This window comes from Mustelus asterias, chromosome 6 (genome assembly GCF_964213995.1).
Source record: "Mustelus asterias chromosome 6, sMusAst1.hap1.1, whole genome shotgun sequence".
NCBI lineage: Eukaryota > Metazoa > Chordata > Chondrichthyes > Carcharhiniformes > Triakidae > Mustelus > Mustelus asterias.
The window spans coordinates 118,604,840-118,630,276 of NC_135806.1; the positions used below are offsets into that span (position 1 = coordinate 118,604,840).

General features: G+C 44.3%; 2 protein-coding genes across 2 annotated transcripts in view; both read left to right on the top strand.

Annotated features, from left to right (window-relative positions):
* LOC144495221 (ufm1-specific protease 2-like) overlaps nt 1-9,489 on the top strand; it is a 52,305-nt gene extending 42,816 nt beyond the window's left edge. Inside the window, exons 9-10 of the mRNA XM_078215289.1 lie at nt 8,614-8,735; nt 9,483-9,489. Coding sequence (XP_078071415.1) covers nt 8,614-8,735; nt 9,483-9,489 — 129 coding nt within the window. The remainder of the gene's footprint in view (nt 1-8,613; nt 8,736-9,482) is intronic.
* A 2,976-nt stretch (nt 9,490-12,465) lies between these two features.
* Nucleotides 12,466-25,437, top strand: part of LOC144495222 (ufm1-specific protease 2-like) — a 76,265-nt gene continuing 63,293 nt past the window's right edge. The window contains exons 1-2 of the mRNA XM_078215290.1: nt 12,466-12,552; nt 18,616-18,693. Of these exons, the coding sequence (XP_078071416.1) occupies nt 12,466-12,552; nt 18,616-18,693 (165 nt within the window). The remainder of the gene's footprint in view (nt 12,553-18,615; nt 18,694-25,437) is intronic.

Consider the following 25,437-nt stretch of genomic DNA (forward strand, 5'->3'; position numbering starts at 1 on the left):
ATAATTCCCACCACTGTAGCAATTCCATTTACAAAGTTACTTATTAAATTAACTTTACACAAAGAAATAGGATCAAATCTTCCATTGTTATCTCTTGTTAATCCCTTGTAAAACTTTCCAAATACAAATTGTTATGTATTGTAAAGCAATGCATCTCTTGTGCATTTAGTCACATGACCTGCTGTGACATTATGAAAGGCATTTGTGGGGTTTTAACTCTCTTCCATGTTGTACTTCAATCAGGCAACACCTTGTAGTTGAAGCTACATCGACAGTGTGGCACATCATAAATCCTTTTTGCTTGTTGTCAAATTGGTCAGAAACAATTGCACATACATAACCTGGAAAAACTGTCAATGAGATTGGTTTTTGAGCTGAAATTGACCGGATTTGGAAGAAGGTGTAACTGGTGTAATCAGCAAGTTTGCGGATGACACAAAGATGGCTGGAATTGCGGATAGCGAAGAGCATTGTCGGGCAATACAGCAGGATATAGATAGGCTGGAAAATTAGGCGGAGAGGTGGCAGATGGAATTTAATCCGGATAAATGCGAAGTGATGCATTTTGGAAGAAATAATGTAGGGAGGAGTTATACAATAAATGGCAGAGTCATCAGGAGTATAGAAACACAGAGGGACCTAGGTGTGCAAGTCCACAAATCCTTGAAGGTGGCAACACAGGTGGAGAAGGTGGTGAAGAAGGCATATGGTATGCTTGCCTTTATAGGACGGGGTATAGAGTATAAAAGCTGGAGTCTGATGATGCAGCTGTATAGAACGCTGGTTAGGCCACATTTGGAGTACTGCGTCCAGTTCTGGTCGCCGCACTACCAGAAGGACGTGGAGGCATTGGAGAGAGTGCAGAGAAGGTTTACCAGGATGTTGCCTGGTATGGAGGGTCTTAGCTATGAGGAGAGATTGGGTAGACTGGGGTTGTTCTCCTTGGAAAGACGGAGAATGAGGGGAGATCTAATAGAGATATACAAGATTATGAAGGGTATAGATAGGGTGAACGGTGGGAAGCTTTTTCCCAGGTCGGAGGTGACGATCACGAGGGGTCACGGGCTCAAGCTGAGAGGGGCGAAGTATAACTCAGACATCAGAGGGATGTTTTTTACACAGAGGGTGGTGGGGGCCTGGAATGCGCTGCCAAGTAGGGTGGTGGAGGCAGGCACGCTGACATCGTTTAAGACTTACCTGGATAGTCACATGAGCAGCCTGGGAATGGAGGGATACAAACGATTGGTCTAGTTGGACCAAGGAGCGGCACAGGCTTGGAGGGCCGAAGGGCCTGTTTCCTGTGCTGTACTGTTCTTTGTTCTTTGGATTCTGAGGTTTTTCTTTTCAACCGCGACTTTGCCGCAGAATGGAGCATCAAAGTCGGGAAAAGCAATTCAACTCTTTGACTCTGAAGCATGTCAAAAAACCCTGCAATGGAAGAAAATATCTCTTAAGAGTAGAGGAAACTGCAAGGAAAATAACCATGAGTAGCCTTGAAAACGAAGAGTTTGCTTACTGTTTAGCGACTGGGTAGACTCCTGAATGGCGGAATCTCGCACATGATGCTGCAGCAACTGGATCCTCACACTCATTAAAAAGAGAGAAAGAGCCTGTGCGTTCTAAACTACTACTCCAAATTTTAAAAAAAACGAAAGCCAAACAGGAATTACAAGTAAAATCTTCTTGTTTAAGGAATAGAAGTGTGATTCCTTACCAAGAAGTAGTTTGAAATTTTTTTTTCCCAAACTACAGATCCAACTGAAACAAAACAAATAAAACAGATTAATAAGAAAGCGATAAAGAAATAAGAGGGGAGGAAAAGTTCAAGTATTATAATTTAACAACCAGAAATTGCAATGGAAGGAAAAGAAAGTGCCATTGAGGTGTTCGAAGAAAATTTGGAAACATGGAAGCTTGTGAAGGGAGATTTCAATATTATCTGGCTGCAAACAAGATACAGGATTAACTGAAAGTAGTCACTTTCCAAAGGGCAGTAGAGCCTAAATCATTGTCTATCCTGAGAAGCTTAGTGAGAAAACCTACAAGGAACCTACACAAAAACAAGATGGCAGATTACTACCTGAATGGCCGTAAATTGGGAGAGGGGAGTGCGCAGCGGGACCTGGGTGTCCTTGTGCACCAGTCACTGAAGGTAAGCATGCAGATGCAGCAGGTGGTGAAGAAGGTAAATGGCATGTTGGCCTTCATTGCGAGGAGGTTTCGAGCACAGGAGTACAGGATTCAGGATAGACCATTTAGGATGGAGGTGAGGAGACATTTCTTCACCCAATGAGTGGTGAGCCTGTGGAATTCATTACCACAGGAAGTAGTTGATGCCAAAACATTGAATGCATTCAAGTGGCGGCTGGATATAGCACTTGGGGCAAATGGGATCAAAGGTTATGGGGAAAAAGCAGGATGAGGCTATTGAGTTGGATGATCTCAATAAATGGCGGAGCAGACTCAAAGGGCCAAATGGCCTCTTCCTGTTCCTATCTTCTATGTTTCTATGAACTGACCAAGATTCTCGAAAGTCATTTCTCACCTAAACCACTAATGATTGTTGAGAAATAATTGCCTGGATCCACTACAGTTCACCTATCGCCCGCCACAACAGGTCCACAGAAGACGCCATCTCTCTGGGCCTACATTCAACCCTAGAACACCTGGATAACAAGGATACTTATGTCAAACTCCTATTTATGGAGGGCCGAAGGGCCTGTTTCCTGTGCTGTACTGTTATTGACTACAGCTCAGCCTTCAACACCATTGTTCCTAAGAAACTCATCTCCAAACTCCGTGGCCTGGGGCTCGGCTCCTCCCTCTGCAACTGGATCCTAGACTTCATAACCCACAGACTGCAATCAGTAAGGATAGACAACGACACCTCCTCCACCATCATCCTCAACACCGGTGCCCCACAAGGCTGTGTCCTCAGCTCCTTACTATACTCCTTATACACCTATGACTGTGTGACCAAATTCCTCTCCAACTCCATCTTCAAGTTTGCTGATGACTCATTGTAGTCAGTCGGATCTGAAACAATGAGACAGAGTACAGGAAAGAGACAGAGAATCTGGTGAAATGGACCAATGACAATAATCTCTCCCTCAATGTCAGTAAAATGAAGACAAGTCATAAGCATAGCAGAGGACATGCCCCCAGAGGATTCTTCAAGGCCTGCCTCCAAGGTGTCGTCTGAGGTATCCAGGGAAGTTTCTTCAGGAGTAGCAGGGCGGGCGCCGACACCAGAAGGGCCTGGTGCATCAGGGTCCATCATTGTGAAAAAAAAACACACGTTAGTGGAAAGTAGGGAAACAGCCTGCACAGCATGGCACTTACTTCAAAGAAGACCTTAGGAATAGGGATCAGCTGATGCTCACTTGCAGATGCTGACCTGACTGTCGTTGACCACTCTGGGCTTGTCACGCCCCTGCCAGCTCCAGGGCATGCTGCTCAGTGACCGTTAGCAGGCGCAGCTCAGGAACAACCCCATCAGTTTTTTTCCCTCTTACTGCGGTTATGTACGTTTTTTTCCTGTGAGGACATAAGAGGGATTGAAAGCATGATGTATAGAAGGGCACGGGATGCAATGTGTGTTGGGGTTAGGGAGCTCTGTTGGCCGTTTCAGGGAAATGGCTCCCCACTGGGGGGTGCTGACTCAGGGTGGGGGGGGGGTGTGGAAATGCCACAGGGTTTAGAGGGAGTACTGGGGGTGGATGCCCTTGAGGTGCCTGGGGATGGTTTGACACTGTAAGCACAGCACATGTACAGGTTTCAGAATGGGATACACACTCACCCTTGCTGCCCAAATAAGGTTATTCATCTTCTTCCAGCACTGGTCTCTGGACGGAGGTGTCAGTGTCCGGGCACTTACAGTTGCAGCTACTGCCTCCCATTCACTTGTTGCATGACCCCTTGCGCAATGGCCCTGAGTGGGATACAGCAGCTGGCGCCTCTCCTCCACTGCAACCAGTAGGAGGGCCTGCTCATCCTCGGAAAATCTGGGGCCACTTCTCTTGAGTGCCATCTTCCTGGCGTGACTGCTTGTGTATTCATAATTGTAGCTTATATGTAGTTCTCCCTTGTTAAGGGAATCCAGGTGCAGTCAGTTTGAGCCACTCATGGGCCCGTTAGTTAAGTTTCATTGTTAATAATGTGCAGGCAATCTGTACATGGCTCTCAATAGAGGGAGAGCCATCTCCAAAGGTGAAGATTGGGTTAACTCAACAAAGTACTGTGTCCAGGGGGGGAGGGGATGCTCGAGGGTCTCTCAGCAAGGTACTGTGTCCAGGGGGGGGATGCGCAAGGGTCTCACTCAACATGGGCGGCACGGTAGCACAGTGGTTAGCACTGCTGCTTCACAGCTCCAGGGACCTGGGTTCGATTCCCGGCTCAGGTCACTGTCTGTGTGGAGTTTGCACATTCTCCTCGTGTCTGCGTGGGTTTCCTGCGGGTGCTCCGGTTTCCTCCCACAGTCCAAAGATGTAGGGTTAGGTTGATTGGCTATGCTAAAATTGCCCCTTAGTGTCCTGAGATGTGTAGATTAGCGGGTAAATATGTAGGGATATGAGGGTAGGGCCTGGGTGGGATTGTGGTCGGTGCAGACTCGATGGGCCAAACCCTTCTGCACTGTAGGGTTTCTATGAGGGAATGCTCACGGACAGAGGGTGCATGGCAGCACAGCACTGTATGTGTGAAAAGCAGCAGTGAGGCTTGTGCTCTGTGTGTGAAGGGGGCGGGTGGAGTGGGGTGGGGGGGGGTTGGGGAGGCCAGTGATGTCCGGGTCAAAGGGAGATGGGGAGGCCAGCGATGTCTGGGTAGTGGGGGATGGGGAGGCCAGGAGGCCAGCAATGTTCTTGTCAGGAGGAAGGGGGTGAGAGACCTGCAGTGTTCTTGTGTGGGGGGGAGGGGAGTGAGAGGCCAGCAATGTTTTTGTGGGGATGAGGGATGTGAGAGGCCAATGATGAGGCCAGCGTTGTGCGTGGGTGGAGTGAGAGACCAGCGATCTCAATGCTGTGAGGACTTGTTTAGCGACCTCCCAGAGATCGGCACGTGCGTGGTGGCCCGCTCAGCACGCTGATTTCAGCCTCCTCCACGAAAATAGGCTTCACCCACTGATTTTTTGCGTGATTCACCCCAGTGCACTCTGCAGTGCACAGAATGTGGGAGGTTCATTTTGAAAATCCAGCTGAAAAAAACCAACAGGATTTACTCCATTTTTACATGAATTAAACACTTAGAACTTTTTTGGGAGAATCGTCCCCTATATTCTGCACCCTCTCTTTTCCTTCTCCCCAAGTACTCTATGAACGGTATGCTTTTGTCTGTAATGCAGGCAAGAAACAATATTTTTTACTGTATCCCAATACATGTGACAATAAATCAAATCAAGTTCAGATTCTATTCCAGTAGAACAACCAACATCTCTGGAAGCTGCCAAAGAAGCAACGTCACAAGATGAAGTACCTTATATTCGTGAGAAACAGGCTACCAAGGATGTGAAATATCAGACTTTGGAACGTCATGTCTTACCAAAATGAAATCGACGTTCATTAAAAGGACTCTCGTATTAATTGTACTTATGTAGATAATAATACTTGGTAATGTAATTGATGTTCATAGTGGGTCATCATTAATGTTTAAAAATTTGTTGTCATACTGCTGAAGTGAAGGAGGAGGGATGTTATGTATTGTAAAGCAATGCATTTCTGTGTGATTAGTCATCACCAGAGACATTTGCAGGTTTTTATCTCTCTTCTATGTTGGACTTCAATCAGGCAACACCTTGTAAATAAAGCTGCATTGGTTTGTTTAAGTAACCCATGGTATGACACCTCAGAAATACTTTCTCCTTGTTAAATCAGTCAGTAACAATTGCACAAACAAATCACAAATTATATCATCAGCCACCATCAATAGTTGATTTGCTTCTGTATCTCTAAAAATGTTGATTTGTTTACTTATTTTATTGGATGAGTAAGGGAATATTTCTCCCTTCGAAACAAGACATCCAGAACTTCCAATAGCTTAACTTCCTTCACCAGTACTAAAATAATTCACTGAACTATCTTGAACCATATTCTTTCTCATTGATCCTGAGGGAACATGTTTCACCTGTGCCATTGCTATAGTTTTAAGAGCCATTTCCTTTTCAGCTGCTACCTTTCCTACGATTGCAACTGGTATTCCATTTAGTTTCAGACATGACAGTCTGCCTGAATATGTACTACGTTACAATGGAACCACTTAGGCTTCTGAGTGTCTCTTCCACCGTCAGCATGTTATCTTCTGATTTAAGGTGAAATTTTCTGTCCCATTTCTTCCTGGACTATTTGTTTTCCTTTCTCCTTCCAACCTTCTGTTCTTTGCAGGCTTAAAAGGATGGACCAGTTCTGCTGCTTGTCTAGCAGTTTTAATTTTTTGTTCCTGATCATGAGTTCTCATAATGAAATGAAGTGAATCTTTAAATTCTTTTAAAAGAATCACCGCTCTAAGGGTTTTGTATGTTCCCTCCATCTTCAATGCTTGGGTCTTATGCTATAATGTTTTCAATAAGCACACAATCCTTGGAAACCAAGACACCAACTGAGGTCAGACAATACCCCCACTCTGAAACCAAGTGGTAGATGTCACCCAATTGGGTTTCTGTGGATTTCTCCTCAAATTCCCCCCCCCCCCCCCAGATAATTGTCACACAAGGGTTCCAAAACACCAATCTACAAAGGCACACTTTAGAATTTTCTTACAAACCCTGTTTGCTCCCAGCTGTTTTCAGCAAGGATCCACCTCCCGATTTTTGAACTCTCCTTTCAGTATTCCATTGGACAGAATCTTACCATATTTTTCAAAGTGTCGGTGCCAGTGCGAAAACTGGTGTAAATCCCGCTGGCGCCAGAGGAAGAAAATCTCATGGAACATTGAGCCTCTTTAAGAAAGTTGAGGGGATGGCAGCCAGAAAGCCAGCACCAAAATTTTCCAAGAGAGCCCTGACCAATTTCTAGATGGTGTGGATCAGAGGCTCATCTTCCTGCAGATGGTCTTCCACCAAAGTCATTATCCCCACCTGGAAGATAGTGGCCACCATATTGTGTAGCAGTTCACTGCAGAAGAGGATGGGGTAACAGTGCTGCAAGAAGATGAATGACATTCTTCATACGGCCAGGGTGCTTTTAGCTCCACATGTCTCACACCACACCCATTAACATACCCATCATACATCCACAGTTATCTCTCACCTAGCCACCTCATGGACTTTCAACACCTCTGATGTGGCCCTTTCTTGCCCCCTCATCACCAATCCCCGTGGTCCCCCCAGTAGCTAATGTGCTCCTCACATCCCCACTCCCACTCACGTCGCTCACATGCCAGATTTCATCACAATGCGAACAGGCAGAACTCCCGTCTTTACTCCTCCATTCTCACCTCATTGCATCCTTGGTTAACTCAAGGACAAAAGAGATGAATGCCAGAGATGAGGTGAGAGTGACTGTCCTTGACATCAAGGCAGCATTTCACCAAGTATGGCATAAAGGAGCCCGAGCAAAAGCAGTCAATAGGTATTAGGGCGAAAACACTCCACCTGGCACACAGGATGATTGGAGGTTAATCATCTCAGTTCCAGGATATCACTGCAGAAGTTTCTCAGGGTAATGCTCTAGACCAAACCAACTTCAGCTGCTTCATCAATGACCTTCCTTCCATACGGTCAGAGGTGAGGATATTTGCACTTGACTGCACAATATTCAGCATGATTCGCAATTCCTCAGATACTGAAGCAGTTCATGTCCAAATGCAGCAAGACCTGGACAATATCCAGGCTTGCACTGACAAGTGGCAAGTAACATTCACATCATGCAAGTGCCAGGCAATGGCCACCTCCAACAAGAGAGGGTTTAACCATCATCTCTTGACATTCAAAGACATTACCATCACTGAATCTCACATTATCAACATCCTGGGGGTTACCATTGACCAGAAACTGAACTGGACTAGCCATATAAATACTGTGACTACCAGAGCAGGTCAAAGGCCAGAAATCCTGCAGTGAATACTCACCTTTTGACCCTTCAAAGCCTGCTCACTATCTACAAGGTTCTTTTGTCTGGATGAGTTCAGCTCCAACAACACTCAAGAAACTTTATACCATCCAGGACAAAGCAGCCCACTTGATTGCTACCTTTTGCACAAACATTCAATCCCTCCACCATCGACAAATAGGTGTTTTCCCTAAAAGGTGCCCCTGGTTGCTAAGCAACAGTTCATTCTTTCTCCAAGTTCTTGTTTACCTTTCACACGTAAACTCCAAGTACTATATCGGCACATTTTAAATTGAAACCAAAAACCCCCATACATACAAATATCTTTGTTTCACATGAGTTCAACTAGAGTTTTAGCTTTTTTTACATACTAAATTAAACTCATTTAAATCTTTACCTTATTTCTAATATTGAACAACATAAACATAGATTATTTAAAACTACCTCTGCTTCCTCAAATAAGGAATGAATAAAGTTCGAACTATGCATGCATGCTCCATGTTTTCTGCTCATTTTTATTATGACTCTTGCAAGGATTGCTACTTTATAAGCTGTTTTCTTTTTGCAATTTCAGATGGTGACAAAAATTGATGACGAATTTGTCAATCTTGTAGGAATAAAAGGATGGCTTCATGGGGACCAGATAATAGGACTACTAAAGTTATTTAATATTTCAGCTTTCAACATAGACGTCCGGTAAGAAAAACATTTTGGTCTGTCTTTCACTGCAAATGACTATAAACAGTTAAAGCTTGTTGTGCAGTTACCTGTTTTTCTTGAATTCTTTTCCCAAAGGCGAGTCCAACCCATAGCACCACAACTTCCACCACGGGTAGGCAGGGAGACAGGTCCCAAATCCACCCTAGCAAGAATAGGGATTAATCTCTATTATTGTGGTATCTATCTTATCCATCCTGCCAGTTAACCATCCACAATCCTACAGCCAGCCCCGGCCTTAAGGACTCCAATTTGTATTGGCAATATGCACTTTTATTTACACCTTGAAGTCCAGAGCTATGAATAATGATTATCAATTCTCCAATTTTCTTTCTATTACATGGTTGACAATGAATTTCCTACGCTTATTCCCTGACATTGCCATATGTTGGTAAGATTTACAAGTTGGTTCATAACCTGTTTGGCCAAGGTTCCTTGGCCATCCAGTCCTGGAATAGCACTTGAACTCGACCTTCTGACTCAGGGAGATGCTACTCACTGTGCCACAAGACTTCCAGTCATATGGTGTGAATACATGTATACACATCTGTTGTGAACTACAGAGAAAAGATTTATGCACCATTTTAAGTACCCCTTTATTTTAGCTTGATTTTGACATAAGCATAGAAGTATCAGCACAAAAGAAGACTATCTGAAAATTTGTACCTGTGCCAGCTTATCATCTAGAGTTGATTTCTTTAATTCCATTTCCATGTCTTTTTGCAGTGGCTGATTATATTCTCCCTTTGTGAATACTTACCTACTATCAATCACTAGTTTTAAGCTACTCAAAGTGAAGCTTTCAACCTTATAATAATCCTCTATATCATAAGATTCTCCGAATATCCCTTTTGTTTTTACAGAGATAATCCTTCATTCCTGCCATATTTTATCAATCTACTAACTTCTGGAAACTATCTTTTATTAAAAACTTTTCAAACTTTTGAAACTGTTATAATCTGGTTAGGGACCAGTAATTCTTTGTTTAAAGTAAACAAAGCTTTAGACTTTCTCTTGGAGATGGTCATGCCTTGTACCTGAATGGTGCAAATGTTACTTGTTACTTATCAGCCCAAGGCAGAATGTTGTTCACGTCTTGCTGCATATGGATATGAACTGCTTCAGAATTTAAGGAATCATGAATGATACTGAACATTGGGCAATTATCAGTGAATATCCCCATTTCCGATCTTATGATGGAGGGAAGGATATTAATTAAATTAAAACAAGAGGGGGCGAACTTACGAGAAAACTTCGAAGTGCTGAACCAGCGTAAAAATGTGAGAGACTCGCACCCAATATTTTTTTGGCGAGCTCCCAGACGCTATCTTATGATACTTAGAAAAAAAATTAGGCAAAATGTGATTCTCTCCAGCGGGGAGAGTGGACGGAGCCTATTCATGCCCCCGTCTCTGCCCCTGTATATTACGGTATATTATGGTATTTGCTACCAAATAAACCTGTTGGACTTTAACCTGGTGTTGTGAGACTTCTTACTGTGCTTACCCCAGTCCAACGCCGGCATCTCCACATCCTGTATATTACCCCCAACCCCAATCGCATCCCCGGTTATTGCCCCCCCCCATTGCCGCCCTCGCCGATCGTTGCCCCCAATCTCCCTGCCGATCACCCTTGCCAATCCCCTCTCCCTTGATACAAGTACCCTCCCCTGCGGAGCACCCCCTGCCTCCCCATCATGGGCCCACCCCTTCAGGCCCTGCCATCCCCTGAGGCTTCTCTCTCTTGGCACAGCCCAGTGGGCAGTGCCAGGATGCCAGGCTTGCACCACCAGGGTGTCAGGCTGGCACTGCCTAAGGGGCACAGCCCAGCCCAGCCCTACCCCCGAACTCCAATGGCCTCCAGTTCCACTGGCGAGGCCATCATGTCAGGTCCCTGTTGGTGGGGACCAAATGTGATCCTTGCAAGTGAGGACCTCGACTGGTGGGCAGGTAAAGACTAATGGGACTGAATGATAGCGTCCAGGACTCACTTATCAGATTAAAATTACCTAATAAATATTTAAATCAGCCTCACACCTGGATGGGGCCAGTAACATCACGAGCGGCGAGAAAACGGGTGCGAATCCGATTTTTCACTTCTTGCCCAATCTTACCGGCTCACCTTGCCGATTGACAGTGTGATAAGCCAGTAAGATTGCCCCCATAATTGGCTGGGTTTGATTTGTCCTACAAGCTGTGAGGCACCCTTTAAAATATTCTGAACAAAAATGACCATAGCTGCCAGGTCATCATTGTAAAAGGGTTATCCCTTCTCAGATTGTTCAATACTGTGATACTTTTGATAAAGATATTGAGCCTTTAAGAAATGTATTTGTCATGTTTCTTGTGCAGGATTTGTTGTAGCAGTTTGTTTTTTTATTATCAGATCCATTTTGTCTGTACATGACAGCACTGTATTGTTCCTTCAGCAGCATACTTGCCCCTAATGTTTGCTAGAATGTTTGTTTTAATCTGGACTGATGCTGTTGTTGTGTTCCCCTGGGGCTTTGCAGAGTAGGGCTTCATTAGGTTGATTGACAGGTAAGATCATTTAACTAGGTGGAGCTAGGCTTTTACAGAAGAATGAAGTCAGATACTGTTTGAGTTGTTAGAGAGCAGTGCCTTCTTTCCCTCTCTCTGAAGTTGGAGACTGTAATCTGCCAGGAAATAAGTCTCTTTCTCTGAGATTCTGTTGTTTGGGAATGGATTTTTCTCTGAGAGTCTGCTGCATGTGAGTGGCTATTTGGAAGCTGCAGATAAAGGTATCCCTTTCTGTTCCTGAAATCTGGAGACTGGAAACTGCCAGGGACTGGGTTTACTTCTTTGAAGTTCTGCTGTTTGAAGATATATCCTTCTCTGGAAACTGCAGTCGGAATCGCTGGCAGGAGTGTAAAAAGCCTGGAAATCTAGTAGCCAAAAAAGCGTATCTCTTCTTGTGCTAACTAATTCTGAAAAAGGGTATATGTCCACAGAGATATTGAATCATAGAATCATACAATCCCTAAAGTGCAGAAGGAGATCATTCAGCCCATCAAGCCTGCACCAACAACAATCCCACCCAGGCCACTTCATCCCTTCCGATTTCTGCTCTCCTCCCCAAAAATAACATAGATTATAGAAAGCAAGTTAAATACTTTGATTTTTACAGGGCAGGTTTTGCTAAAGAACTGAACCTTACTTCTCATTTTCAAGACCACGGAACTCCAGTTATGTTTTGTAAGTTTGCCATTTCCTTATTTCTTTTTCTTAACTTCTGAACATTTAAAAAAAATTACACATGTATTTATTTTGATAAATTTATTTTGATTTATTTTGATAAATTCTGCACTTTTATAGAGAGCTATCTTATTGTGTGTCATATAATTTGGATACATTTCAAATTACTTTGACATAAAAATAATTAGCTGTTACTCGAGAGAAGCAATAAATATGGACACTTTTCTACAGCCATGGCAAAAATAATAATCAAACTTTTATTTAGCAGCTCTTGATATTAAAAAAAGATGTGTTTTGAAGAAAGTTCAAAATTAAATGGCTAACTTTAGGATGTGTTTTAAAAATTTTATTTATTGCCGAACTGTAGAAAGCATGTTGAACTTCATGATGATTAGATTTATATATTGATTCTTTAACGATTGATGTTCTTACTTTTGCTGTTATTGAATAAATCAGTTTCTGAACCTAAGGCATACATTTTGCTGGGGATAGCAATGAGTAACGACCCGAATGCCACGCAAGTCCTCATCTTAGACTCAATGTACACCGGAAGTGATGACTTGGCCACTGTAACTGATAAGGTATGTGTAAGAAAAGGATCAAACAGTGAAATTTATTTTTCTAATTGTGTATGAATTTAGATAGCTGGTCCAGTTCAGTTTCTGGTCAATGGCTTTCCCACTGAAATCAAATTAGAATTTTTTATTTTGCATTCATATGTGGGACTTGAGTGTTGCTGGCAAGGCTAGCATTTATTGCCCATCCATAATTGCCCTTGAGAAGGTGGCGGTGAGTCACCTTCTTGAGCTACAACTTTTCTGTATCAATTTGATACAATTGAGTGGTTTGCCAGGCCATTTCAGAGGGCAGTTAAGAGTCAACAGCATTCCTGTGTCTGAAGGCAAGACCAGGCTGGAGCAGCAGATTTCCTTCCCTGAACCAGATGGGTTTTTACAAAAGTCTGGTAGTTCCATTAGTACTGAAACTTACTTTTAGACAGAATGGCGTGCGCAGACACTAGAGTGAGGTGTTGTTTTGATAAGGAGTTAGGAATTTATTTCAGGTTGGAATTTGAGGCAGAGGGGCAAAGACTTTCTTCAGCCTCTAGCTGTTGGTGAGTTTCCTTCCTTGCCTCCAAGCTAGGTGAGTGCAACTTTCAATTATTGGTGTAAATTAACAATTTGATTAATTAGTTAATCAGGGTAGTGTCCTTGCCCCAACCATCTTAAACTGCTTCATTAGTGAGCTTACTTCCATCATAAGCTGAGAAGTGAGGAAGTTCCCTGACGAATTCACAATATTCAGCACCATTTGTGACTTGAGATACTGAAGCAGACCATGTCTAAATGCAGCAGAACCTGGAAACTATCCAGGCTTGGCCCGACAAGACAAATAACATACATGCCATACAAGTGCTAGGTAATGAGAATCTAACCATCACCCCTTGACATTCAATGGCATTACCATCGCTGAATCTCCAAACAATATCCCGGGGGTTACCATTGACCAGAAACTGAACTGGACTAGCCATATAAATACTGTGATTACAAGAGCAGGGCAGAGGTTAGAAATCTTGTGGTGCTTAACTCATCTCTTGACTCCCTAACCCTGTTCCCCATCTACAAGTCATGAGTGTGATGGTATATCTCCACTTACCTGGATGAGTGCAGCTCCCAACAACACTCATGAATCTTGACACCATCCAGGACAAAGCAGCTTGCTTGATTGGTACGCCATCCACAAACATTCACTCCCCACCACTGATACACAACGGCAGCAATGTGTATCATCCACTGGGTGCACTGAAGGAACTGACCAAGCCTTCTTAGCACCTTCCAACTAAGAGTCACTATCATGTAGAAGGGCAAGGGCAGTTGGCACATTGGAACACCATTACCTGGAAATTCCCCTCCAAGCTAGCACCATGCTGACTTGGAAATATATCACTGTTTTGTCACTGTCTTTGGGTTAAAATCCTGGAACTTCCTAACAGCATTGTGGGTGTACCTACATGACATGGACTGCAGTGGTTTAAGGAGACAGCTCGTCACCCCTTCTCAAGGGCAATTGGGGATGGGAAATAAATTCTGCCCCAGTCAGCGACATCCACATCCCAATAATTAATTTTTCAAACTTAACTAAGTAAGATTGGACAGAAATGGCAAGGCTGGAGGTGTGCCAAGACTGCAGCATGTGTGAATTTGTGGAATCCATTGTAATCCTGAAAAAATATCTGCAGTGAGAATCTGGAGCTTAGGCAACTTCAGCTTTGAGTTGCTGAGCTGGAGTCTAAGTTGCAGCCTTTGCGGGACATCAGGGGGTGGGGGAGTAGAAGGGAGGGGTATTACTTGCACACATTGTTCCAGGAGGCAGTCACTCCCCTTTGGTTAGGCAGAAACTTAGACTTGGTCAATGATTGCATTTATGGGTGTTAGGAGTATGGTATAGCTTTAAGTTCAAGCTTAATTTATAAGGGGAAAAACTTCAGTTTAGTTTCACTTTAAAATATACTTGAAGAAGAGGTGAATGCATGTGGTTGCTCCTGGCTAAACTAGCTGTCTTGAGTACGAGGTCCCTTCTTTTTTACAGAGAAATAACTGTCAATGTTCAGTCATTGTTTTAGTTGCCCTTCAATGTGCTGCTTTTTTGTGCTCTTCTGACATCCACTTTCAAACCTTTCTTTCATTTTCGATAGGCCTCTATAAAAATGAGACAATTAAACCGTAGACAAATTCTTTGAACTCAACCCTTCACTTTTACAAATAAAGTAAAGGTAAAAATACATGTATTTCAATAATATAAATGGGGGCGATTTTCCCAGCCTGTTGCTAGAGCAGTGCAACGAGCTGGGAGACATCAACGGAGGCCGTTTAGCGGGTTCCCCACTGGGCGCCATGGCGTCCGCGCGTCTCCGGGGACAGGATTTGCGGAGTCGTTAGCTGATTTAAATATTAAAATCCGGGACTGGAGTTTCCAGGCCCGTTAGCATCCCCCCACCCCGCCCGCCAGGAGTGGTTCACTCCAGCGGGGTGTACAACAGCTCCCCACTATCGGGGAACCTGCGGCCGACACCGCTGGAGTGATGGTAGGCCATGGAGGCTCCCCAGGAGGTCGGGGGTGCCCCCTGGGCAGGACATGCGGTCTGTAACTTTTGACCGAGGGGCTGTTGTCACACAGCACAGCAGTCCATGCCTCGATGCGTGTGATCGGGGTACACTCAGAGACAGATTAGTCACAGCTGCGACGTGCAAAAAAAATCTAATGGTGATCTCAACATTTACAAAAACCTTAACCCTAACCTTCACTGTGCCTTTTTAGTGACCCTACAACTTTCTAATCTTATGTGGCCTACTGCTTCGCCTAGGCGCTGCCCAGGATGCACATCGGAGGTGGAAGCGCCCAGCTGTGATTCACTCTGAAAAGTGGTGGGCGGAGCCTAGAATGGTCTAGGGCACTCTGAAGTGCTCAAAGTGTGGGAGATGCATTTTGAAAATCCAGCTAAAAAAAAGGCTGAATTGCCCACTCCTGCTGCTAGCTCTTATGTTCTTTAAGGGATTGCAGCATAACATCACTAGGAATGGAAGTGTGTCATCTGATCCAGTTTTGGTTTATGCCTGCCTCAGTGACCAGAGGGTGTATAATGCTACCATTAGCTGAGTTCATGCGCTTATAGAGCTGTGGCTAGAAAAGGAACAGCATTTTCAGATGCACAGGACTTTTATAATGTACTTCAAACCAAACAAGATCTTTAAATGCGCAAGATCTTTGCTTTAAAACAGAATACACATCTTTATATCTTTTATATCCATGCACCTCGGTTTCTAGTCTAAATAAGTGAACCCACAAGTGATTACCAATCCCTTATGAATGATTGTGTGGTGAACCACTGTAGTTAACTGTTTATGTGATATGCCCAGACACGCCCCTGCTGCCTCAATCCGGGGCTCCGCCTTTCTCGGGATATAAAGGTGACTGCTCTCCGTCCCTTTTGCCTCAGTTCGGATTAGCTATCGGTTCAGATGTGCTCCAGTTCTTTTGTTAATAAAAGCCTGTTATTTCGCAACAACGAGTCTTTGCGTAATCAATGGTGCATCAGATTGGTGTCTTTATATCATAATAATGATAGGGAAAAGGCCAAGAGTGAGGGACATAACTGGGAAAGAAGAACTTCCCAGCTTCACATTCAGCCATACATTTTTTTAAAACTTCAATTTGCAGGCCTCCTGGGGCACATGTAGCCCCATTTTTCTGAACACAGCCAGCTGGTACAATCAGGGCAAACCTAATTAATAACAAAGGGATCAAACAGGTATCAGGCCCCTCCTTTGCACCTACAAAGGATCAGCCACTTGTTTCAGGCATGAGCCCTAGATTCTCTTTTGATTTCTAACCACATATGATGGGCAGTGTTGTGCATGCCAAATTCATGTAAAACTGGCATTATACACCAATTTTCAAAGTCTGGATGCTTTGTTGGGGACCTTTGTTCCTTGATGGCAAGATGGTTTTGCTAATTGCACCAGTACTGCTGAACAGTTATTCAGAATTTAGTCTGAGGAGCCTCTAAGGCCTCTTGGTATGAGACTCATTTGCCTGAAGGGCTCCTGCAGTAACATCATTATTGTCATTTTGAATATCGGCCATGAAAATCTTTCCCATTGTTCTCAGAATCTGCTTGTATTTTCTAGCAGAATTGCTAAGTAAGTGATGTTCAAGGAAGGGCCGCATCCAGCTCATGTAGCTCTTGGCCTAGTCTCTATCCACACTTTTGTGCACGTTTCTTTAGTTGCAATACGTTGAGTGTTGTAGTTCTGGGGATTGGAAAAAAACTAGTGGGTATAAACCAATTATGTAGCTGTCTTTTTCACGGCCTCCTCTATGGAGCAATCTTCTTCCCACATGCTTTTACCTGGCTCCACGCTTGGTTTAAAGTTGTTTATCTCGAACATCAAGAGGATGATTCTGCTACTAGAATTCACTGTGTTTTAAGTAATTATTTTATCTTTTGCATTTCAGGCTGTCAGTTGGAGAGGAGAAGGTTTCTTGGATGAAATGCAGGTTTATGGTTTATGCCTGCCTCAGCGACCAGAGGGTGTATAATGCTACCATTAGCTGAGTTCATGCACTTATAGAGCTGTGGCTGGAAAAGGAACAGCATCTTCAGATGCACAGGACTCTTATAATGTACTTCAAACCAAACAAGATCTTGAGTGTTGAGTACATGTGCTTCACCTACTAAAATAAAAACAGCAGCTAAATATATCTTCACTATTTTATTGTTTCACATGCAGGATACTTGATCACAGAAATTCATTGGAAACCAGTTTATTGACTTTCACTGTGATCTATTGAATAATTAATGGAAATGTTTATCAATTTTTTAATAATCTTAAATCCATGCAATAAAAGAAACTGCAGAAATTTAAGAAACCTCGCCCAATTTAAAGATGGATACAAGAATCAACATCTGGATTTAAACATTATTGAAACATCAACATCAGATCTTGTTCAATAATACAAACTCGTACAAGTGTACTAATAAGATGATAAAAATCTAGCAACCTCGATCTCACCTTCTGGGAGTCAGGTAGAGGCTTTAGGAATGTGCAAGGAATCCAGAAATCAGGATTCCTCCACATACACAATTCTTCATCTGCCACTAACAGGCCTAGCTTCCAGCTGGAGGAGTACCTGATTGGTGATGGCTGGCTGAAGGTATGAAGCTATTATAGAATGGGTTAAGATGAGGGTTTGGATTCTAGGTGGTCGATCGAAGGATGGGGTGGGGCTAGGCCCTTGCTGATTGGGTAGGTTGCCAGTCCCATTGTTGGGGAAAGCCCTGAGAACTTGAGGAAACAGGGTATGGAGGAGTGATTGGCGGGAGGTGAGGGGAAGAATCAGGTGGGGGGTGGAGGTCAGTGACATCAGTGAGAGATCAAGGCCTGGTGATGGGGGATGGGATACGTGGCTTGGGCCTTTGCAGGGGATAAGCCTGGGAATGGTGACTAAAGGCATAGGTGGTGTGGTGGAGGTGGAGAGGGAGGTCAGAGACCTGGTCAGATTGGTGGCCAGGGGTGGATGGTGAGTTCAGAGGAGTAGGCGGCTACCTGATTGGGCCTGATTCCTCAGGCATGCGCACTGGAAGTGAAAGCTGCAGGGTGCTTGGGTGGTGGTGGGGGTGGGGGAGGGGGTGCAGGTGATTGGAATGGGTCAGTTCTAGGCGATTGATTGTGGGGATAGGGTGGGCAGATGATTGGAAAGGGTCAACAAGGTAGGCTGCCGGTGGAAAGTAATCTGAGACTTTGGTGGGGGAAAATATCATAAAGAAATCCAAGGAAGGGGATGGGGGTGAATTTGCCTTGGAAGAGAGATTTGGGCCTGATGATGGGGAGGCAGAGATTAGAAGCCAGCAGGGAGAGGTATGAGCTTCTGATGATGGTGACTGTAGTATAGTGAGTAGAGAGGTGGAGGACAGCATGTCAGACACTTGGATGGATTGGAGATGGAAAGGGTGTCGTGGATGTCTCATGAGTTTAGAGGAGTGGGTTGGTTCCCAATTGCTGAGGTGTTCTCAGGCAGACACGCTGTATATAGGATATAGGTATGAAGGTATTCAGCTCCTAATCTGACATGTGCTGTTTTAGGATGTAGCTCCTATTTTCTCCAATGTACAGCAACCCCATTTGACTGAAGCTAAAGTTAAAAAGCTGAATGACAATGAGGTTTGCAGCTCCATATTTAATCTATTTCCTTAGAGCAGGTTGATCACTGCCCACTTTAGCCCTCAGTTAAAGCCGAAAGTGGGTGGTTAAAGAGGATTTGTGTTGGAAATCAGATTCTTGTCTGACATTTATCCCTGCCAGACCAAACCTATCCATTCCCCTCTCTTATGTCACAAACTATATTACTGAGGTCGAAGTCAAGATGGGTTGAAGAAATCTTGATTAGTACAACTCACAAACATTAAACCACATCTGGTATATATTAGTGAGTGAGGGGAAATGATTTAAGGAGTGAAGAAAGTATAGTGCATTCTTTCTATTTGGGCTCCTTATTGCTGGCACCAGTGAAGCCAGAAAAAGCTGTGGGCTGCGCCCCCTACGGATCATCCCAAGACGGACAGGTCATTAACATGGGCATGTTGTATGCAATCCGATCGTATGAGGAATGGTCTATTTGTGACATCATTCCATCATCTGCTTACATCCCATGAATAGAATAAAATGTTGGTGTCACTGGCAAGTTGAGTGTTTGTTGCCCTTCCCTGTTGCTATTTTAACAGCTTCATCAACCAGCCTGGCACATCTACAATTATCCTAGAGTCACAAAACGTAGGACGAGGCTATTCAGTCCATCCTGTCAGCGCCAGCTCTTTGAAAGAGCCAACCAAGTAGTCCGACTGTCTCTGTTCTTCCCCATTGCCCTGCAACATTCTCCTCATCAACCTTTTCTCCTTTTCAACTATTTATCCAATTTCCATTTGAAAGTTACAATTGAATCTGCTTCCACCGCCCTTTCAGACAGTGCCTTCCGGATCATAACTTGCTACATAAAAAATAATCCTCTTCACCTCTCACCTCTTTTGCCAACTGTATTAAACCTGTGTCGCTCTGGTTACCAACCTGCCTAACAATGGAAATGGTTCATCTCATTTAATCTATCAAAATCCCTCGTGACTTTGAACACCTCAATTAAATCTCCCCTTAACCTTCTCTGTTGTAAGGAGAACAATCCCCACTTTCTCCAGTCTCTCTGCAAACGTTTCTACTTCAATCCAATCCAATATCCAATTCCACTTTGAAAATTAATCTTCGGGCAGTACGGTGGCACAGTGCTGTTTCCGCCTCAGGTGACTGTGTGGAGTTTGCACATTCTCCCCGTGTCTGCGTGGGATTCCTCCAGGTGCTCTGGTTTCCTTCCACAGTCCAAAGATGTGCGGGTTCGGTTGATTGGCCATTCTAAGTTGCCCCTTAGTGTCAGGGAGATTAGAGGGTAAATGTGGAGGGTTGCGGAGATAGGGTCAGGGTAGGATTGTGGTCGGTGCAGGCTCGGTGGGCCAAATGGCCTCCTTTTGCATTGTAGGGATTCTATTTTGATGGTATCAGACAGGAACTTTCAAAAGTTAATTGGGGAAGATCGTTGGCAGGCAAAGGGATGTCTGACAAGTGGGAAGCTTTCAAAAGTGTGTTAACCAGGGTTCAAGGTAAGCACATTCCTCTTAGCGTGAAAGGCAAGGCTGGCAGAAGTAGAGAACCCTGGATGACTCGGGATATTGAGGCCCTGGTCAAGAAGAAGAAGGAGGCACATGACATGCATAGACAGCTGGGATCAAATGCATCCCTTGAAGAGTATAGAGGGTGTAGGAGTAGAGTTGAGAGAAATCAGGAGGGCAAAAAGGGGACACGAGATAGCTTTGGCAGATAAAGCAAAAGAGAATCCAAAGAGCTTTTACAAATTCATAAAGGGCAAAAGAGTAACTAGGGAGAGAGTAGGGCCTCTTAAGGATCAACAAGGTCATCTATGTGCGGATCCACAAGAGGTGGGTAAGAGCCTAAATGAATATTTCTCGTCAGTATTTGCTGTTGAGAAAGGCATGGATGTTAGGGAAAATAAATAGTGATGTCTTCAGGAGTGTGCATATAACAGAGAAGGAGATGCTGGAAGTCTTAAAGCGTATCAAGCTAGATAAATCCCCGGGACCTGATTAAATGTATCCCAGGATGTTGTGCGAGGCTAGGGAGGAAATTGCGGGTCCGCTAGTAGAGATATTTGAATCATCAACAGCCACAGATGAGGTGCCTGAAGATTGGAGGGTGGCAAATGTTGTGCCTTTGTTTAAAAAGGGCTGCCGGGAAAAGCCCGGAAACCACAGGCTGGTGAGCCTCACATCTGTAGTGGATAAGTTGTTAGAAGGTATTCTGAGAGAAAGGATCTACAGGCATTTAGAGAGGCAAGGACTGATTAGGGACAGTCAGCATGGCTTGTGAGTGGAAAATCATGTCTCACAAATTTGAATTTTTTGAAGAGGTATCTAAGAAAGTAGATGAGTTCAGTGCAGTTGATGTTGTTTACATGGACCTTAGCAAGGCCTTTCACAAGGTATCACATGGTAGGTTGTTGCATAAGGTTAAATCTCACAGGATCCAGGGTGAGGTCGCCAAATGCATACAAAATTGGCTTGATGACAGAAGACAGAAAGTGGTGTAGATGGTTGTTTTTCAAACTGGAGACCTGTGACCAGCGGTGTACCTCGGGGATCAATGCTGGGTCCACTGTCATTTGTCATTTATATGAATGATTTGGATGAGAATTTAGGAGGCATGTTTAGTAAGTTTGTAGATGACACCAAGATTGGTTGCATAGTGGACAGTGAAGAAGGTTATCTAGGATTGCAACAGGGTTTCAACAGTATCTTGATCAATTGAGTCAGTGGGCTGATGAATGGCAGATGGAATTTAATTTAGATAAATGCATTTTGATAGGTCGAACCAGGGCAGGACTTACTCAGTTAATGGTAGGGCGTTGGGGAGAATTATAGAACAAAGAGATCTCAGGGTACAGGTTCATAGGTTCCTTGAAAGTGGAGTCACAGATGGACAGAGTGGTGAAGAGGGCATTCGGCATGCTTGGTTTCATTGGTCAGAACATTGAATACAGGAGGTAGGACGTCTTGTTGAAGTTGTACAATACATTGGTAAGGCCACACTTGGAATACTGTGTACAGTTCTGGTCACCCTATTATAGAAAGGATATTATTCAACTAGAGAGAATGCAGAAAAGATTTACGAGGATGCTACTGGGACCTGATGGTTTGAGTTATAAGGAGAGGCTGGATAGACTGAGACTTTTTTCTCTGGAGCGTCGGAGGCTGAGGGGTGACCTTATAGAGGTCTATAAAATAATGAGGGGCATAGATCAGCTAGATAGTCAATATCTTTTCCCAAAGGTAGTGGAGTCTAAAATCAGAGGGCATAGGTTTAAGATGAGAGGGGAGAGATACAAAAGGGTCCAGAGGGGCAAATCTTTCACAGAGCGTGATGAGTGTCTGGAATAAGTTGCCAGAGGTAGTAGTAGAGGCGGGTACAATTTTGTCTTTTAAAAATCGTTTCGACAGTTACATGGGTAAGATGGCTAATGAGGGATATCGGCCAAACGCGGGCAATTGGGACTAACTTAGTGGTTTAAAAAAGGAGTGGCATGGACAAGTTGGGCCGAAGGGCCTGTTTCCATGTTGTAAACCTCTATGATTCTATGACTCTTGAGAAGGTGGTGGTAAGTACACTTCTTTACTGCTACAGTCCATGCTGAAGAAGTACATCGACAGTGCTTTAGGGAGTTCGAGGTTTTTGATTCACAATTGCTACAGAACAATGATATCATTCCAGGATGGTGTGTAAAAGAGATGCCAGTCAAGCAGGTGGCTTTGTGCTGGATGCAATTGAGCTTTTTGAGTGTTGTTGGAGTCTCACCTATCTAGTTAAATGTATAGTATTCCATCACATTCCAATTTGTACCTTGTAGATGGTGGACAGGCTTTGGGGAGTCTGCAGGGGAGTTATTCACCAGCCAATTCTGACTCTCTGATATGCATATGTCACCATACTTATATGGCTGGTCCAGTTCAGTTTCTGGTCAAAGGTACTCCTCAAGAAATTGATGGTGAGGAATTCAGCAACGGTAATGTAATTGAATGTCAGTGGGAGACCGTTAGTTCCTTGTTGGAGATGGTCATTCCCTGGCACTTGTGCGGTACGAATGTTACTCGCCTATTATCAACACAACTCTGAATGATCTCCAGGTCTGCTGCATCTGGACATGAACTGCCTCAGTATCTGAGGAGTTGTAAATGGTACTGAACATTGTGCAATCACCAGCAAACTCCCACTTCTGACCTTATGGTGGAAGGAAGGTCATTGATGAAGCAGCTGAAGATGGTTCGGCCTAGGACACTATTCTAAGGAACTCCTACAGCAATGTCCCAGGACTGGGATGAGTGACTTCCAACAACCACAACCATCCTCTTTCACTTCCAACCCAGTGAAGAGTTTTCCTTGATTTCCATTTTCTTCAGTTTTGGTAGGGCTCCACGATGCTGAACTCAGTTAAGTGCTGCCTTGATGTCAAAGCAGTCACTCTCACCTGTTGAATTCCGCTCTTTCATCCATGATTAGACCAAGTCTGTAATGTGGTCTGAAGCCAACTGGCCCTGGGACAACAGAAACTGAGCATCAGTGAGCAGGTTATTGGTGAGTAAGTGCCAATTGATAGCATCTTTACACATGCCATCACTTTGCTGATAACAAAGAACAAAGAACAATACAGCACAGGAACAGGCCCTTCGGCCCTCCAAGCCCACGCCGCTCCCTGGTCCAAACTAGACCATTCTTTTGTATCCCTCCATTCCCGCTCCGTTCATGTGGCTATCTAGATAAGTCTTAAACGTTCCCAGTGTGTCCACTTCCACCACCTTGCCCGGTAGCGCATTCCAGGCCCCCACCACCCTCTGTGTAAAATACGTCCTTCTGATATCCGTGTTAAACCTCCCCCCCCCCTCACCTTGAACCTATGACCCCTTGTGAACGTCACCACCGACCTGGGAAAAAGCTTCCCAGTGTTCACCCTATCTATGCCTTTCATAATTTTATACACCTCTATTAGGTCACTCCTCATCCTCCGTCTTTCCAGTGAGAACAACCCCAGTTTACCCAATCTCTCCTCATAACTAAGCCCCTCCATACCAGGCAACATCCTGGTAAATCTCCTCTGCACTCTCTCTAAAGCCTCCACGTCCTTCTGGTAGTGTGGCGACCAGAACTGGGCGCAGTATTCCAAATGCGGCCGAACCAACGTTCTATACAACTGCAACATCAGACCCCAACTTTTATACTCTATGCCCCGTCCTATAAAGGCAAGCATGCCATATGCCTTATTCACTACCTTCTCCACCTGTGACGTCACCTTCAAGGATCTGTGGACTTGCACACCCAGGTCCCTCTGCGTATCTACACCCTTTATGGTTCTGCCATTTATCGTATAGCTCCCCCCTACGTTAGTTCTACCAAAATGCATCACTTCGCATTTATCTGGATTGAACTCCATCTGCCATTTCTTTGCCCAAATTTCCAGCCTATCTATATCCTTCTGTAGCCTCTGACAATGTTCCTCACTATCTGCAAGTCCAGCCATTTTCGTGTCGTCCGCAAACTTACTGATCACCCCAGTTACACCTTCTTTCAGATCGTTTATATAAATCACAAACAGCAGAGGTCCCAATACAGAGCCCTGCGGAACACCACTAGTCACAGGCATCCAGCCGGAAAAAGACCCTTCCACTACCACCCTCTGTCTTCTGTGACCAAGCCAGTTCTCCACCCATCTAGCCACCTCCCCCTTTATCCCATGAGATCCAACCTTTTGCACCAACCTACCATGAGGGACTTTGTCAAACACTTTACTACAGTCCATATAGACAACATCCACGGCCCTTCCCTCGTCAACCATTCTAGTCACTTCTTCAAAATTAAGAGTAGGCAGATGGGCAGTAATTGGGTGGATTAGATTTGTCCTGCATTTTGTGGGCAGGACATATCTGGTAATTTTCCACATTATGGGGTATATATCAATATTGTAGTTGTACTGGAATAGTTAAGCTAGATGCAAGGCTAGTTCTGGAGCACAGATTTTCAGCACTACAGCTACATATTGCCAAGGCTAATAGCCTTTGCTACGTCCAATGCCTTCAGCTATTTCTTGATATCAATTGCATTGAATCGTATTGGCTGAATATAGGCATCTGTAAAGCAGGGGAAAGCAGGAGCAGACTGAGCTGGACCATTCACTGGGTAGTTCTGGCTGTAGATGATTGTAAATGCTTTAGACTTATCTTCTATGCTGATGTGCTTAACTCTCCGACCATTGAGGATGAAGAGATACTTGAATCTCCCTCCTCGATTTGTTGTTTAAGTGCCCAACACTATTCATGAATGGTTGTGGGACCACCTTGTTCAGCCTCTTACATGCTGCTTCTATCATTTAGCATGCATGTGGTCCTGCATTACAACCTCAAGTTGTTACCTCATTTTTAGGTAAAAGGTAATATCACCATAGTCCCAAGTGACACTCCCTTTTGAGGGGAAGGGCTGACTGGATATAAATTGTCCCATTGGCAAGACGCAGCATGGGTTCATGAAGGGAAGGTTTGACTAATTTGGTGGAATTCTTTGAGAACATTACAGGTGCAGTGGACAATGGGGAACCTGTGGATGTGGTGATGGTGATTTTAACTTGAGGATCACCACACCTCAAATGGGGGAGCAAGGTTGAGAAGGAGGGCCTTCATGGATAACCTTAGCCGGTACACAAATTGAACCCGCACTGTTGGTGTTCCTCTGCATCGTGAACCAGCTGTCCAGCCAACTGCTCCTGGCATACTCTTCCACATTCCTCATTGAACTGGGTTGATCCCT